This window comes from Nannobrachium achirus (assembly GCF_963921795.1).
Source record: "Nannobrachium achirus genome assembly, chromosome: 5".
NCBI lineage: Eukaryota > Metazoa > Chordata > Actinopteri > Myctophiformes > Myctophidae > Nannobrachium > Nannobrachium achirus.
Genome location: NC_137814.1, coordinates 33670331 through 33686192, shown reverse-complemented (window position 1 = coordinate 33686192; position 15862 = coordinate 33670331). Strand labels below are relative to the sequence as shown.

Genomic DNA, 15862 nt, shown 5'->3' with positions numbered 1-15862 from the left:
GGTGCATGTGTGTGTATTCACGTTTGTTTATGCCTATATGTGTGTTTGTGTGTGTGCGTGGGCACGCACGCGCGCCTGTGTGTGTAGTGTTCTGTATGTATTATAGTCTTTGTCTCTGTCTCTCCCAGGGTCTGATGTGTGCATGCAAACACATTGTCTGGAGGGAGACATGACAAAAACTCCCAGAAGCCTTTGAGTTCTTCTTTTTTCTTCCGCCTCTGTTACACCACTGGGGAAAGTTAAATCCAAACAAAGAGGCGCGCGCTTGGTATGCCATTTTACAATCCATCATTGGATGTCTCCCCCGAAACATGTGTTTCTTTTTACATTGTATCGCAGACTTATTCTGCAACTTTGATAAATACCCGTCACGATGAGCACTTTCCAGGAAATCCAGGTCCTCATGTGCCTGCCGTCGGCTAGCCAGTTTTCTGTTGACCAATTATGCTGTTGTTGTTCATAAACTGTAGTGCAGAGGCCAGAATGAGCAGAGATACTGTAATCGTCTGCTCTCCAATTTCATTTTCAAATTTGCATAGAGTAATTAAACACTTCAGCTTAAAATATGACGTTAAATGACACCAATTGTGGGCATATTAGATGCTAATATCCGTACCCACGCCTCCATTCAGAGCGCAAACCCGAAAGCAGTGTTGTTTTTGACAGCAAATTTGGATTTAGTTTTAGTCTAAAGCTGGTTGCACACTGCTGCGTTTTTCGTTGCGAAATGCGTTTTTCAGGGCAAGGAGAGAGAGAGAGATAGAGAGAGCAAGGGACCGAGTGGTGCGCGAAACGGGCGGCAGTGTGCAAACGTGATTGACACAACGTGAGGTTGATTTTCTTATTTGCCTGCTCCGAAATTCACTCCGATATTCGGCCCGAAAAACGCAGCAGTGTGCAGCCACCTTTAGTCATAGTCTTTTGAATAACATGTGTTTTAGTTTTAGTCATAATTTAGTCACCCGAACAGTTTTAGTTTTAGTCTAATTTTAGTCGACTAAATATCATACGATTTTAGTCGACTAAATCCACTGTTGATTTAGTCAACTGTAGAATTGTATTTTGGCAAGCCTTGATGGCATCGTAATGACTGATTTTACACTTGGTTGCGTGCTGAAATTAGCCGATCTATAAGCTCACAACGCGTCGCACATGAAACACCTGAGAGCAACCAAACATAAAATGACTCTCTTCTCCACTAGTCCCTCCCTAACGTTTTAGTCTAGTTTTTATTTTGTTGACGAAATAGTCAATATATTTAGTCTTAGTTTTAGTCATCACAGCTTTTTTATTTTTATTTTGTTCTCGTCAGTGAGAAAAACGCAGTCGACAAACCTTTTTCGTCATAGTTTTAGTCGACGAAATCAACACTGCCTGAAAGAGCATGTTCAGTCTGATCTACACGTTAAGTTGCACGACGCATCGTGAGCTTGTAGATCGGCTGTCATTTGTGCACGACGCCCCTGTGCAACTAAGCATTCCGACCTCTCAGTTCAGCGCCTTGGAATGTGGTCCTCCATCCAGATATCTGAGTTTCTGAAGAAGACTATCTGGCAGCGAAGAAGGGAGGGAGAGAGAGAGGGAGGGAGGGAGAGAGAGAGGGAGGGAGGGAGGGATGGCTCTGTAGCGTGCGTCCCTAGTCAAAGTCTGTCCCCGACTGAAGTGGTTAAATGTGAGAGTAATTGTGTTTTGTTTCTGGGACTGACATGCGGAGCCCCATGGACCCCATCTCCCTCCCAGTGACAGGCAGAGACCCTCCCCCCTCGCTCTGTCTAATTAGAGGATGTAGCCCAGGGCTCGCGTCCCACCAAGACCCCTCCCCCTCCCAAGATGGCTCCCTTAAGAAACCCCTTAATTGGGTTCTTTAGTCATAGTCTTCATTTTAGTGGGAAAGGCATCTGTGTGTTGCTATCACCTCCGAATACTGTTTGCCATCATTCCCCCTCTCTCTCTCTCTCCCTCTCTCTCTCTCTCTCTCCTTCCTCTCTCCCTCCTCTATCGCTTTCTCTTGTTCTCTCCCTCGCTCCCCCCCTCCCTCCCCTCTCGCACTCTCTCCTCACTTAATGAGGCCCCATAATAACACAGCAGTTGTGCAGTTGTTTTGCAACCTCAGTCAAACAGCAGGATCACTGCAGAGTGTGTCTCCAGCACCATCCACTTGTCTACTTAGACAGGGTAATGAGTATCATTTGGAGCAACAAAGCACCAGCCCACAAACGAAGGGCGTTCCGTCAACTGTAGTTACACCCCAGAAGTAGATCTGTGTAGCTGGGTGTCATATCAAAGCGCTCGCCGTCAAAGCATCCAAAGTGTTATTGATTTGATCAATTTTTCACGGCAACAATATGGCGTGCTAAAAAAGAAAAAGACGTTTATACACAATCACATACAGTAGGCCTGTTATCGTACTGTACTGTACCGTACCGTACCGTACCGTACCGTACCGTACCGTACTGTACCGTACCGTACTGTACTGCAGTGGTTCTAAAACAGTTCAGGTCTAGAACCCAAAAGAGAGATTAAACCTTTGCCCGGGCCCCAAACTAGTGAAAACCAGAAGCAGTGCTCTGCCAAGTACAGGTCTCCACCAGGTCAGGTAGGTTATTGTGGCCTCCTGGTGACGCTATAATAGGCCAATGTGAAAAAGGTGGCATTTGTTCCCCGGCCTAGTGGGAATATTTGTGCAAGATTTCACTGAAATCGCACACTGCGTTCATGATTTGAGTAATTTTGTTAAAAACTGACCAATCCTGCAAACGTTGGAAGCCAATGTTAGCTCATTTGGATGGAATATGAAATATCGCACATATCTTTCTTGATCACATGGCAGATGATAGAGATACTGTGTACCGATTTACGTGATTTATGGATAACCCATAGAATTTGGTATGTACTGTACTGTACTGTACTGTACTGTACTGTACTGTACTGTACTGTACTGTACGTCCACGGTTCCCCCGACGCCCCACTTCAAACAAGTCATGTCTGTTGCCACGGCAACCAGGCCGGTTGTAGCAACACAGTGTTTGGGGTCAACCCTCCCAACGGCCCCATAAGTGTTGACTGTGGAGAATGCCAGCTGCTATATTATTTATTTATTTGATTGTGTTCTTCATTGGCTAAACTGGCCAGCAGTAAGCCTGGCCTGAGGCCAACGCAGGAAGGATTACTCCCTCAGTGGACTGGTCAACGGCATAGGAATGCACAAAGGGAAGACTCGAGTCAATACTGGTGCCTGCCTTCAACTCGGCCATTGCACTGTCAAATCCCTCAGAGAGTTAACTTAAGGCTGTGATCCCTGAGTTTCATGTCCTGCCTGGGATTTGAACCGGGGTCCCACCCGGTGGGAGATCACGTTTCTACTGCTCTTAAACAGAATCTCTGTTTGGCATGGGGAGGCACATGACCGTCAGGCAGAACTACAGTACTCGTTATTAGTTATCAGTTTGCACGGAGGCTGAAATGTTCTCAAATCAATCGTTTAACTCAAAGTGAACTTGCCAATTGAGGTAGAGTAGACTAATCACCATCTGGAGGGCATTTTGAACCATTGGTACTACAATGGTAGTGTTGTTGTTCAATTCCAGGTGTGCGTTGCGTTATGGGGACGCGTCTTTGAGTCAGCATCATTTGGTTACAGTATCATTTGGCTCTCGTTCCTTGATTAAGCTGATGGTTTTATGCATAGTGCCTCTGCCCCAAAGGTAGCTCAACAACATAAATGAGTTAATAACTCATTTATGTTTCGTCATATGACAGTGTCGCATACCGAACATAGCATATCCACAAGCTGTCGCGTCCAATCCATGAGACATTGTGAGCTCGTAGATCGGTATAGTATAGGGTTAAAGGGGTAATTCACTTTAAAACATTTCTGGGGTAATTTTCATGTCTACTCAAGACTTTGTGTGCACCCCAGAAAGTTTTTTAGTTGCTTGATTTTCAGTATTTTGATATTTGATCAGACACGCCCCCTCCTATGTACTGTAAGCCCATTCAACTTAAAACTCCATGTTCTACTCATTGAAAACACATGTCCCTGGTTGGGGTGACCCATGTTGTCCTTGAATGGAATGAATGAATTTATGAATGAATGGAGAGACCTTAATTCTTCAATTTGTTATTTTACGAATGAACCTTATGGACTTCATGCATGGACTTATAGTACTCTTTGATGCAACATTACATTACAGAAAATAATGACAATATCACGTATCATTCTCTAGAACCAGGTGTGTGTGTGGCATGTGTTTTCAATGAGTCTAACATGGAGTTTGAAGTTGAATGGGTTCAACATGTCCGCTCAACTGAATATCAACTAAATATTATAATAATATATTATATAAATAATTAAATATTGAATCAAGCTAATTAAAACTGCACTCAAACGTCAGAGTAGATGTGAAAATGACAGTTTTAAAGTGAAATTCCCGTTTAAGAAATCCTCGTGAGTGAACACTCTTCTAGTTCTATGTTTATCTGCAGACATATCAAACCAATACAACAACTTTGGCTTCAGGTGTTCAAAAGGAATGAGAAATCGAACAATTTTTGAAACGTAATATTTCATGTAATGAGCTCATGCTGTAAAATGGGTCAATAGCGTCTATAGCACTTAGCACTTCACAGCCAAATTAGGGGTTATGTATTCAGTAGCCTACTGTACCTTCTGGTCAAGTGCTTTCCAAAGATGCCGGTGCCAGGAAGTGTATTTGCTCCTTCTGCCTTATTGTTCCGTTTGTCAGCTTTCTGAACACTCAATACAGCCAAGGTCTAACGTTACATGCTGGACAGCACCAGGTACAGGGATGGACATGGTGCATTGGGCGTGTGCCTCTGCCAGGGACGTGCAGAGAATGTTAGAGAGGGAGGGGCTCTCTAAAAAGGCACTTTTGGTGAAAATACCAAAAATAGGCGATCTCCAAGCTCACCTTTTTTCAGTGTGTGATACCACACTGAACTAAGCAATAGCATAATCAAGCCAATACTGAAGATGTGGCATACAGCATTCTACACAGAGAGGGCAATTCTTTCAAGATAAAATGCTGCATTAAAGTTCAGGAGAATTTGGAAAATGCAATTCTCTTGAATAATGCTGCCTTCAGGTATGGCATGTAAAGGTGTTTCTTTAGCACTGCAGTAAAAACTGCATTTATAGTCTGGAGAGAGGGCAGGGGCTAAAGCCCCCTTTGATGTCTCTGTGTGCGCGTGCCTGGCTGCCGCATGCATCAGCATGAAGCCATGGCTTTGTCACATTCCGTGTCGCTTAACAAAAATATTGATGATTTTCTGCCAAGGTCGTCTCAACTACGAAACGCATTGTTGAAAATCATCATCAAACGCAATTTCGACTAAGCTTTTACATCTGCTCTTGGTGAAGTTGGACATTGCTAAGATTTGATTTAACACAGCGCCGTCAGATGAAAGGCGCTGTGTGTTCGCCCACTGGTCTGCTGGCCCTCCTCTGTGGGCCTGATGTAAGAGGTGCACCTCCGTTGCCTCACCGGAGACCGGGTGCTATCGATGGGAGGCCAGAGCAATGGGAAACGACACCAAGAATGATTAGTTAATAAATCAGCTCCCCAGCCAGCTCACGTTCTCCTGCTCTCGCTCACTCCCCCTCCTCTCCCTCGCCCCCTCTCTCCCTCCCTCCCTCCCTCTCTCTCTCTGCAGAAGTGTTAAATTCCTAAGACGTGTTGCACCTGTTTGCATGGATATACAGGACTGGAGACCCCTGCCGGGCGTTCTCCCTCCTCTCCCGCTAACCCCTGAGGGTGTTGCAGCAGGGTGATGTAATCACATGAAAGTGGAGGGGTTAACGGTGGCACCGCGCCAGACGAAGAATAAGAGAGGAGCAAGAGGCTCGCCTCGAGCCGATGCAGCCAGGCGGTCGCGAGGGAGCGCCGGGTGCGCATTATTGATCAGAGCAAAATTTAATTTAGTGGAGAATTGACTGCTATGGTTTACCTGAACGCTGCTGGTAACCGGCGCCCTGCAGTAGGCCTGCGAGGCCAGCAGGTGGTTGGAAGGAGGGAGAGAGGAAGATTAAGAGTTGGTTGGAAGGAAAGGAAACGGATGATAAGGGGAATGGCTAAGGTTCGGGGAGGGTAGAGGCTTAGAGATATGGGGAATAGAGGTTTAAGAAATGGGGGGGTAAAAAAAAGGTTAAATGGGAGAGGGCCTAATCCTGCGTTTAAAGGCTTCCAGAGAATTGTGACACTATCTGTCACATCTTCCTTTGCCGGGTGGGCAGACAAGGACAAAGGATGTCAGCTTTGACATAAGCCCTAAGCCACAAGTAGCTACCTTCGGTGGATTTTGAATAGTTTGTCTGTATATCTTTTGGATGTTCTTCCACTTATGAATTCTTATTTTTTTTTCATTTTTCATTTTTTTTTGTAGTTTTGTTTTTTCATCTTGGAAAATAGTTTTGTCTCCTGTCCTCATGTGACACAGGCTCATACCATAGCTGTGTTTGATGGGTGTATTCGTTGATGTGCTTTTCTTTTTTCACCGCATCAGCGCTTGCAGGCAGTGGTGCAGTGGTGTAGCTAAAGAACTTGATAAGGATGAAGATTCAAAAGTGAATCCACACTTCTCTTTTCCTTGCCCTCCCTTGCCTTCATCCTCTCCCTCCCGTTCTCCTCCCATACTGACGTACGGAACAGTTTATAGCTACTCTGCAGAGTTCAGTATCCACAGAGATAAAGGTATCATTTTCTTTCCTTCTTTTTTTTTTAGCCACCCCCCCCACCCCCCCTCCATCTCCTCTGTTTCCCTCCTGTGTGCATGGCTGCCACTGCCACTGAAGTCGTTTAACACCGTCCTTGAGAAAGCCCTCGGTGAGAAAACTCCTGGCATGTTTAAGGGAAAGGTAGAATGCGGTGTGTGTCAGACAGAGCTGGGACGTGCAGAGAGGGGGGGGGGGGGGGGGGGGGGGATTGGGGGCCGGGGGTTTGGGGGGGGGCATTCCCCAGAGGGGTTATTTTCCCCTCTAATAGCTGTTACGAGCCCTACATTATATCCAAGGAGCTACGTTCCTTTGGGGTCCACACGCATGCACATACCTAGACACACACAGTCACAGTCACACAAAGGCATGCGCTCACACTTGAGCACACATTCTCTCTCTCTCTCTCTCTCTCTCTCTCTCTCTCTCTCTCCTTCATTCACACACACACACACACGCACATGCACACGTACACACACACACACACACACACACACAGGCATGCACACGCACACACACACACACACACACACACAGTCCCAGCCGCTTTGCTCTCCCCGTGTCAATATCCTGCCATTTGAAGTCACGTACTGCAGGGGCTTCTGGGAGCCGCCGAGGAGCCAGGCTGACGGGTAATGGGCCGCATTCATTAATAAGGTTGCCGTGCTCCTGTCCCTCCTCTGCAACGCCACGGATGTCTTCACCGGGGGGGGTTGGGGGGGGGGGGGGGGGAGGTTGGAAGAGTGTGAGGAGGAGGGGGGAGTTCATCCCATGGGGAGCTTCCTCCCAGACTCACTTAAAGGAGCTTTATTTCAGCCGAGAGAGGAGAGAGTGGAGCAGAGGGGGCCGTTTCTAAAAAAAAAAAGGAAAAAAAAGAAGAGAGTGGGGGCCCTGGCGAGCTGCGCTAACCCTTACAGGGGTCAAACTCCTGAACCCCTTCTCCCCACGCCCATCTACAGCCACCCAACCCCACACAGCCCCCCGTCAAACAGCTTATTACCCCACCTGTCGGAAAGTAATCGCCCTAGCTGAAAGGAAAGCTGTCGAGGTGTTTAAATGCTTTATATGGAGGCACCTGAAAGGGTAAAGAGGGGGAAGCAGGGGGTGGTGGTGGTGGAGGGGTTGCAAGGGGGCTAATAGACGTCTCCCAGCACCGCCCCAGGGGTTCTGGGCCTATAGGACTGAAGGTGACTGCCTCGGTAAACTCACCTTCGTACAGTACAGAACTGTGTGTCTCACCGAGGTCGCCGTAAATCTGTTTTCGGCGGGTTTGGCGCCGTTCTCGTGGTCATGTTTCATTCAAAGTAGTTAAATAATAACTGTGTGTGTGTGTGTGTGTGTATGTGTGTGTCTGTGAGTGAGAGAGAGAGGGGGAGAGAGGGAGTTTGTGTGCCCATGCGCACACACACACACACACACACACACGCTGATGAATGTGTGACAGGTGTGTCTAGTCCATGCCAGTTTAGAGAGTCCAAGGCCGTGTTTTAAACAGAGCGCAGCAAGTGGGGCATGTAGTTTGCATTAAAGGGATTAGCAGTCACTTCAAAAGATGACCTGGATTCGGCCCACCAGGGACACCAGTCACACACCCCCTGGTCCACACTCCCTTTAAAGAACCTGGCACAGCTGCCCCGCTATAACCACTCTCACCGATGTGTGTGCGTATGTGTGTGTGTGGTGGGGGTGCGAGCGTGTGTGCGCTTGTATGTATACTGTACGTTTGGGAGACAAAAGTACGAGACGTGATAGCATCTAGTTATACTCCAGTGATGCAGGTAGCCTATCTGCTTTTTTTGTTAAGTCATATACACAGTAAAATCCTCAATGCTAATTTAACTTAAAGTGTACAAATGTAACCAAATGGACCAGAGTGGACCATGTGGTTACATTTACACACTCTCAGAGTTACAAATAGATGAATTAACACTGAGGATTTGACTGTGCAGTAAATACAATAGCATTGACATTTTTGTTAAACGTACGTACTATAACTGCACTTTTGGTATTTTTTATTTTATTTATTTATTTTATGTAATGACCAAGATACATTTGCAGCATGTGCAATAAATGTGCGCAGCAAAATGTTAACGTTAATTTAACTTTGGGCTCATAAAAAGACTCAAATGGACCTACAGTATAAGGGTCAATTATGACTGTGTACTGTATGCACTGGATAAAGGCTGATAATATTTCGTTGCCCCTCATTTATCAAACTTTTTATCATGAATTGCTCATAAATACATTTATGCACACAATATGGTATTTGCTAAGTTCTTGTTCATTGTTGCAACACTGTTTGTATCAAACACACAGCTGTATAGGGTGTTTGTTGTTGTTATTAGTGCTCCAACATGGACCAACACTGTCCCAACGCAATGTGAGCTTGTAGAATAGATACTGTGTAGATGCTATTTTTGCATAATGTTCTCTGCCTAAAAGGGGCAAATATAGCCAGTTGATTGGACCATTCATTTACATTTGATTGCTATTTTTTAAATATGCACAGGGATACAAACAGATGTCTATGCAATTTTGATAAATACAGCGAAATTTGTTAGTTTTTTCCACTGATGTAAACATTTACACAGTTTTACAAAGATAAACGAGGCCCATTGTGTGTGTTACCTTGGTTTCCTTGGTCACTGTCATTTACGTGGTGGCAGTATTGCTGCAGATTGAGATGTTGGACATAGATACTAGATAGGTCTTGTGTCTTCCCAAAAATAAGTACTATTGATCTACACACAAATGTGACTGCATTTAGATAATGATGTCACCTTGACCAAAGCCTCAGTCATCAGCACGCCAAAACCCAGCATCTGTCAATCATAACAAAGAAAATGCGATTGTCAAAACGTTTGCAATGTTTATAATGTTAATGTTAGTCTTGATTTGTGCACAGATCAGGCAAGGCTGTGTTCATGTTGTTCAAAGGCAGAAATAACGATGTACAGCGTGTGATGGTGTGTCTCTTTGTGTCCTTGCAGAACCACACGTTGACTCAGCACAGCAGCTAACATGGCAGAGATCAGCGCCACCACGGCCCAAGACAAGGATCACATTGCGCAGAGCAGAACGTCTGACCGCCAATTACCGTCAGTGCAGTTTCCCACTGACTCCCTTGCACTGAACTTTAGATTCAGTTACACCACAAGGAACCACGCCAGAACAAGAAGAAAAAAAAAAAAAAAATAAAAGAAAGAGACCATGGAGGGGAAAACAGGACAAATAAAAACCCCTCCGGTTCGTTACTAAACGTCATTTCAAGACACGGAAAAGGCCAACTTGTTTGTACATAGAATTCTTCATGTGTTGCTTATCTACATCTATATTGCAATCTTATACAGTATTTGCCAATGTACAGTTGAAAATGTTTGTCCAAAAAAAAAAACAACAACAACAAGAGAAAAGAATAGAAAAGAAAATGGAGGGGAAGGGGAATAAAATAAATAAAGAACAATGCCATTGTCAATCAGACCAGATGGGACTCAAAGCGGTTTGTTGTGAAGGAGAACCAGGGTGCCACTGAGGATGTAGAAAAGTTGTAAGGAACCACAAGTGTTAACAGGAGGAGGACTCGTTTCATCAGCGCCTTTAGCCCTACTGCACAGTATGTGGCGCTGGTCAGTCATCACGGGAGGAGGGGGGGTTAGAGAGCTCTATTCACCAGCATAGGTTGAACACGTCCATAACTGTGTCAGCCTGTCCCATCTCTACATGGCTGTCAAGAGGACCAGCTGAGGACGGTGTTGCGGTTAATGTGCTCTGCCTGCTCATGGAGATGTCAAATGAGAAGTGGGGGAGGGTGGGGTGGGGTGGGATGGGGTGGGGGACACAAAACAGCACAGTTAACGCAAGGGAAGCAAAAAAAAAAAAAAAAAAACAGGACAGGATTCTGATATATGCAAACGCAGTGACACAGATTTGGAAAAGGCTAGTTCCTCTGGTTGGCGTGTGAACAGAGGCATGAAGCCCCCATGTGGCTCTCAGAGCATGGGGGAATCTCCAGCCCACTGACTCAACCTGTACATTTCTGTTGTTAATGTTTACTGCTCGTTCAAGCCTGGAGATTACTGGAATTTATTTTCGTGTTTTTTTTTCTTCCTGTTCTGTTATATCTCTGTATTTTTTTTATTTTTTTTTCTGCAATTGGGAGTAAATCCATTTTAATTTGGGGTCACAGAGACTGAACATGTATTCGGTCTCTCCCGGGGATAAGGTTCTAAAATCTCTGTCCCTGGCTCTCCTGGAGAGTGTCCAAGTTCTCTTGTTTCTCTGCGGTGTCCCATTGCTCTGCTCAAGCTGGAAGCCATTGTGGCATCATACACAACTATAAATCATTCTGTTATGTAAATGTTTTGCATTCATCGAACCTGAGATGCACTTTTGTATGAAACTTTAATGTTTTGACCTTTTGATTGAGAATTGTTCGTACTCAGTTTACAGGAAACCACCATCTCCTGCAAAGGAAGGACCGTTCTCTCTGATGTTATTAAAATGTATTGTACAAATATGGAGTTCTGTATTTGGCAGACCTCATTTTTTGTGTTGCACATGTGATGAAAATATTAAAAACTGTATGAGGAAATGGCTTCAGTCTACAGTACCTTGATTTTCTGCTTCACACAATATTTGTGTATTTGTGTTTTGTGTGCGTGTGAAGGATATAAACCGGGATCTGTCAGTACAAACATGATTACCATCAAAAGCTTACTTTGCTTTTTTTCCCCCTCCATTGTATCAAATTGCATCCTATTTTTCCTGGTTCCCTCGTGGCTCTCGCTAACGAACATCTGAGCATCTTGAGGGAGGTCTTGGTTATTAATGACTTCATTACCCATCACCCTGTGCGGTCCCATTCTACACAGCCTCGCACTAGGCCTATTTAGGGAGCCTCAGCACTCCGGGGGACCAAGAGAAAGATTCTTCTGCCTTTGCCGAGTGGGACAAAACCCATTCAACAACATCTGTCTGTCTTTGTAAATGATTCATCACTACAAAGTTGAAATGTTGTGACATAGTTCTATTCAAGCTATGAGTTTTGGTTGGAAAAGATGCCATTTCTCCAGTGCACCACGGTGAAACTCTGCCCATAGTATCTAGGTTATAGCCTACTGTGAATAATAAACGGCGCTACTATTCACGGCATACCGGTGTTTCATATTATGACATGAAGCCCTATTAACACGCAAGTATTATCAATGTTGTATCATTGGGCTTTAGCACTGAAACAGTGGTGTAAAAAAAATACCATCTCAAATGTATCAAATATGTTTTCTATTGACTAATAGATTTGATTTGTCAAGTTCAACACCATGAGATGATTGTTGGACAGACACTCTTGCAGACACAGTCATCTGCAACAGAGGTGGAATCCCTCATCCAAATCTGAGATTGGTATGGCCCAACATTAACTGTCATTCTGAATGCAAGCTGGGCATCCATTAAGCAACTTTGCTTGCATCTCCCTGTGCCAGGCACTTTTAATAAGCTTCAAGGGCATTTGAACGGGTCCAGAACTTTGCTTTGCCAGAGATGGACTGGCCCACATCATCCATTACATTAAATTGGGTGGCGGCCTCCAGCTCATATTTATGATTTAATTAAATTCACTTGTGAGGCGTATCAGAACCACTGTGGCCTCCCTTCTGCCGCTAGGCTAAGCAGCAAAAAACAGACGTAATCATCCCGCGCACGCGCGCACACACACACACACACACACACACACACACACACACACACACACACACACACACACACACACACACACGCACACACGCACACACGCACACAGATAAATTGCATGCACAAGTGTTGTGTTTCTGACACTCGCCCAAGTGTGAGACTTTGTGGTGTGCGCGCTTTGGCAGGGGCGTTCTCGGGGGTTCGTTTAAAGCAATATAATTACACAGCCCCCAAGTATTCTCCATCAGCAAGCAGCAGAATGGATGGCTTGTTCAGAGATAACTCTTAGCCCTGGCCGATCCTCCGTGGTGTCGTCGCGTCCAAACATTATCCCCGCTGCAAGTGGCACTCAACACCAGTAACAGCCCTGGCCCTCTTCAGTGGGCCGGGGCAGTCAAGCCAGATGTTCAGGAGAAGCTTAAACACCATTGTTCTGGTTCCGGTCAGTGAATGTGAGAGGACTATTTCAGACTACTTTCTTTTCTGTTTCCGGTCCCAAACTCAAAAATTACTTGCTGGATTGTCATGGAAGTTTCTCTGCACCTTCACGTTCCCCAGAGGACAGTCTCAACTGGTTTTGGTCAACAACAAAATGTCAGCTTTGCAGACAAGATCTCAGAATGTAATAGGCAGACTGCAGGATGAGCCATTCTCCCATACTGACAGTGATTGGGTGACCGAAGCCATGGCCTTTCTTCTGATGTCAGTCTCAATTCCAACATTCCAGTTTACAGCAGCACAAACTCTAGGGGTTGCTAGGTCGGCATTTAAACTCTTAGTCTTGTTTTTGCTTTACAACACCCGTAGTACTACAGCAGAGGGAAAGTATAGCTGCCCGTGTTAGGACATACTGTAGTGTAGGCTTTATTAAATAATTATGAGACCCAACCTGTATGTGGCTCTGCAGCATGCTGGGGAAATGTGACATTTCATCTACTATGAACAACACAGCCACTGAGTATGTATTCAGGTCCTTGTCCTTTGCTTGAGTGGCCTTTCTGACGTCCTTTTAGGTGGTGAATTTGGTTTGGTGAAAACTGAACATTGTTACGCTGAGCATTCCTCCTACTGAAGGGGACCTTAGAGACCTCTTATGGCATTCAATATGTGCGTCCAAGCGTGAGATCCAGATCCATTTGGCCGGGGGATCCGCTGGGACTGTCTGGGGTAACCCAATCTCTCACACCGGCGCTCCTCGTCCACAGAGCCATCTTTTCACTCCGGAACTGTGTCAGCAAAATGGACGCTTCAAACCTCACTGTGTTTTATGAACACAAACCTCATGAATCTGAGCAAAAGGAACACTGCCTGTTTACTTGTCTTTCCCTGTGCATTTTCCTATACTCCCTGATGTGTACTGTAGTCTCAGTCAATTTTGTATTATTATTGTGGCACAAACAATTGCTAATAACAGATCAAACCTAACGTTGCATGAAAGGATTGTGCATACAAGACAAACATAAATGGTTTGGGACAATGGAACATTAAAACAGTTGTCTTCATACATTGTTTTACAGTATCCATGGTGGGCTACAGAGGTGTAAATGGGAAAGCATGTTATAAATAGAGTAGAGAGGTGGGACGTTCGCGAACTAATCGAGTCTTTTGAACGGCTCTTTGAAATGAACAATGGGATCCGGTTCGCAATATAGGGAGCCGTTCCTTTTTTTGAGGATGGGGAGTAAATGCTTTACTTAAAGGGGGCCTGTCACCTAAAGGGTTACTGTCACTTTAAGAATCATCTTAACTCATCCAGTGCCTATTTTTTTTTTACTCACCCTGAGCTGCTTGGACTAACGTGGGTGGTCCTGGCTCGTCCAGCACTTCCCAACGAGCCATTTTAGATGGTCCGACGATTTATTCCATTGAAAATGGTTTAAAATAAAGTTTAGACCCCCCCCAATGTTCACCGAATATTCACTGTCGGCGGCGCGACGTATTCCAGTGTGCCGATCCCAAACTAGTACAGCTTTTTTAATGAAATGAATAAAATAATCCGAGGCAGCACCAAGCCTGGCTCTAAATTTAAAATCTAGGCTGCCGACCGAAAGCCCTTTCCACCGGCCCGTAATCGGGTAACGCCGCCGCATCGCGCCGCCGAATCCAATACAAAGACACATCTTTAGAGAGCATTTTCTTCTGGGGACACGGTGGCGCAGTCAGTAGTGCTGTCGCCTCACAGCTAGAAGGTCCTGGGTTCGATTCCCGCCGGGGGACACTGTGGGTGCTGGGGGCGTGTTCCCTCCTCCGCGTCATCAGTGCCCACACCCTAGGTGGGGTTGGCAAAAGGGCCTTTCTGTGTGGAGTTTGCATGTTCTCCCCGTGTCTCCTAGGGTAGATACCCTCACAAAAACATGCAGTAATCCTGGTCTCTATAAAGCCTCCCCCTGGCCAGCCGGGGCGCCTGATGGAGGGGAATGGAACTGGTTGGAATAACGTGTTCCTTCCACGCGCTACGTCCAACCGGGGAAGCTCCCCCTGTCAGGTGATAAGAAGCGGCCTGCTCACTCCTCATGCATTGAAGGAAGCATGAGCTCAGTTCGGGGCCCTCCCCAGGTTGGCAGAGGGAGAGTAGAGCCCAGGATCACAGCTTAGGCAATTGGCACCGGGTGAAAAAATGGGTTACAAAAATCGTGGGATAAAAATTTAAAAAAGTAGAGAGCATTTTCTCTGAACTTTGTTCTAATCTTAGCTTGAACGTTTTATTTACGGCTTAAATCGCCGAATATCTATCTTCTAAATGAGCTATCAGCCTATAGCTATCTGTAGCCATTTCATCCGGGTCCTTTTCACCACAAGCACAAACATGTACACGCGCGTCACTGCCACGTGGGTCCCTGTCTGTTGCAGCGCTTGCCTATGGAGCAGAGCCCTGCACGGGTCCAATTTTGACAACCCGCGCCCGCCCGTCCCGTCATTAATCAGATCCGTGGACCGCCCGTTACCCGTCATTATTAAAAAATCAAAACCAGACCCGCCCCGCCCGTCAAAAAATGGACCCGTCGCCCGCCCCGCTACCCGTGATTACATGCATTAAAGTAAATAGCCTACAGCCGTGCGTGCGTTCTTTCAATGGCATCGCACTCCATTTTCACTCCATAGTTGATCCCCCAGCGAATCCTACTGCACGCCGTCGGAAAATGCTGTTATTAAGCCTATTATTAATAGGTCTATTATTATTTGGATAAAGTAGAACAACCTTTAAAACCAATCATACTAATTTAAAATTGTATCATGATCTGACACTGTCGCGACAGCTTGCTGATGCGTTCTGCCTCCGCTGCTTTGTGCAGTTGTATTTGTCATCCGACGGTGTCGCGCATTGAAAATATCAGAGCTACAAGCTCACAACATGTTGGAACTTGCAGCTTTGTGAGCTTGCATGTCTGCTATGCTCGACACGCACCGTCATACGGCGAAGCACATATCCAGCTTTTTACAGCT

The 15862-nt window shown here is 45.6% G+C and overlaps 1 protein-coding gene across 3 annotated transcripts in view; it reads left to right on the top strand.

Annotated features, from left to right (window-relative positions):
- The window catches only part of znf521 (zinc finger protein 521), a 145297-nt gene extending 134873 nt beyond the window's left edge, over positions 1–10424 (top strand). For all 3 annotated transcript variants that reach the window (XM_080725367.1, XM_080725366.1, XM_080725368.1), the window contains one exon: positions 9721–10424. In XM_080725367.1, the coding sequence (XP_080581493.1) occupies positions 9721–9750 (30 nt within the window). In that variant the 3' untranslated portion in view covers positions 9751–10424. The remainder of the gene's footprint in view (positions 1–9720) is intronic.
- The last annotated feature ends 5438 nt before the right edge of the window (positions 10425–15862 follow it).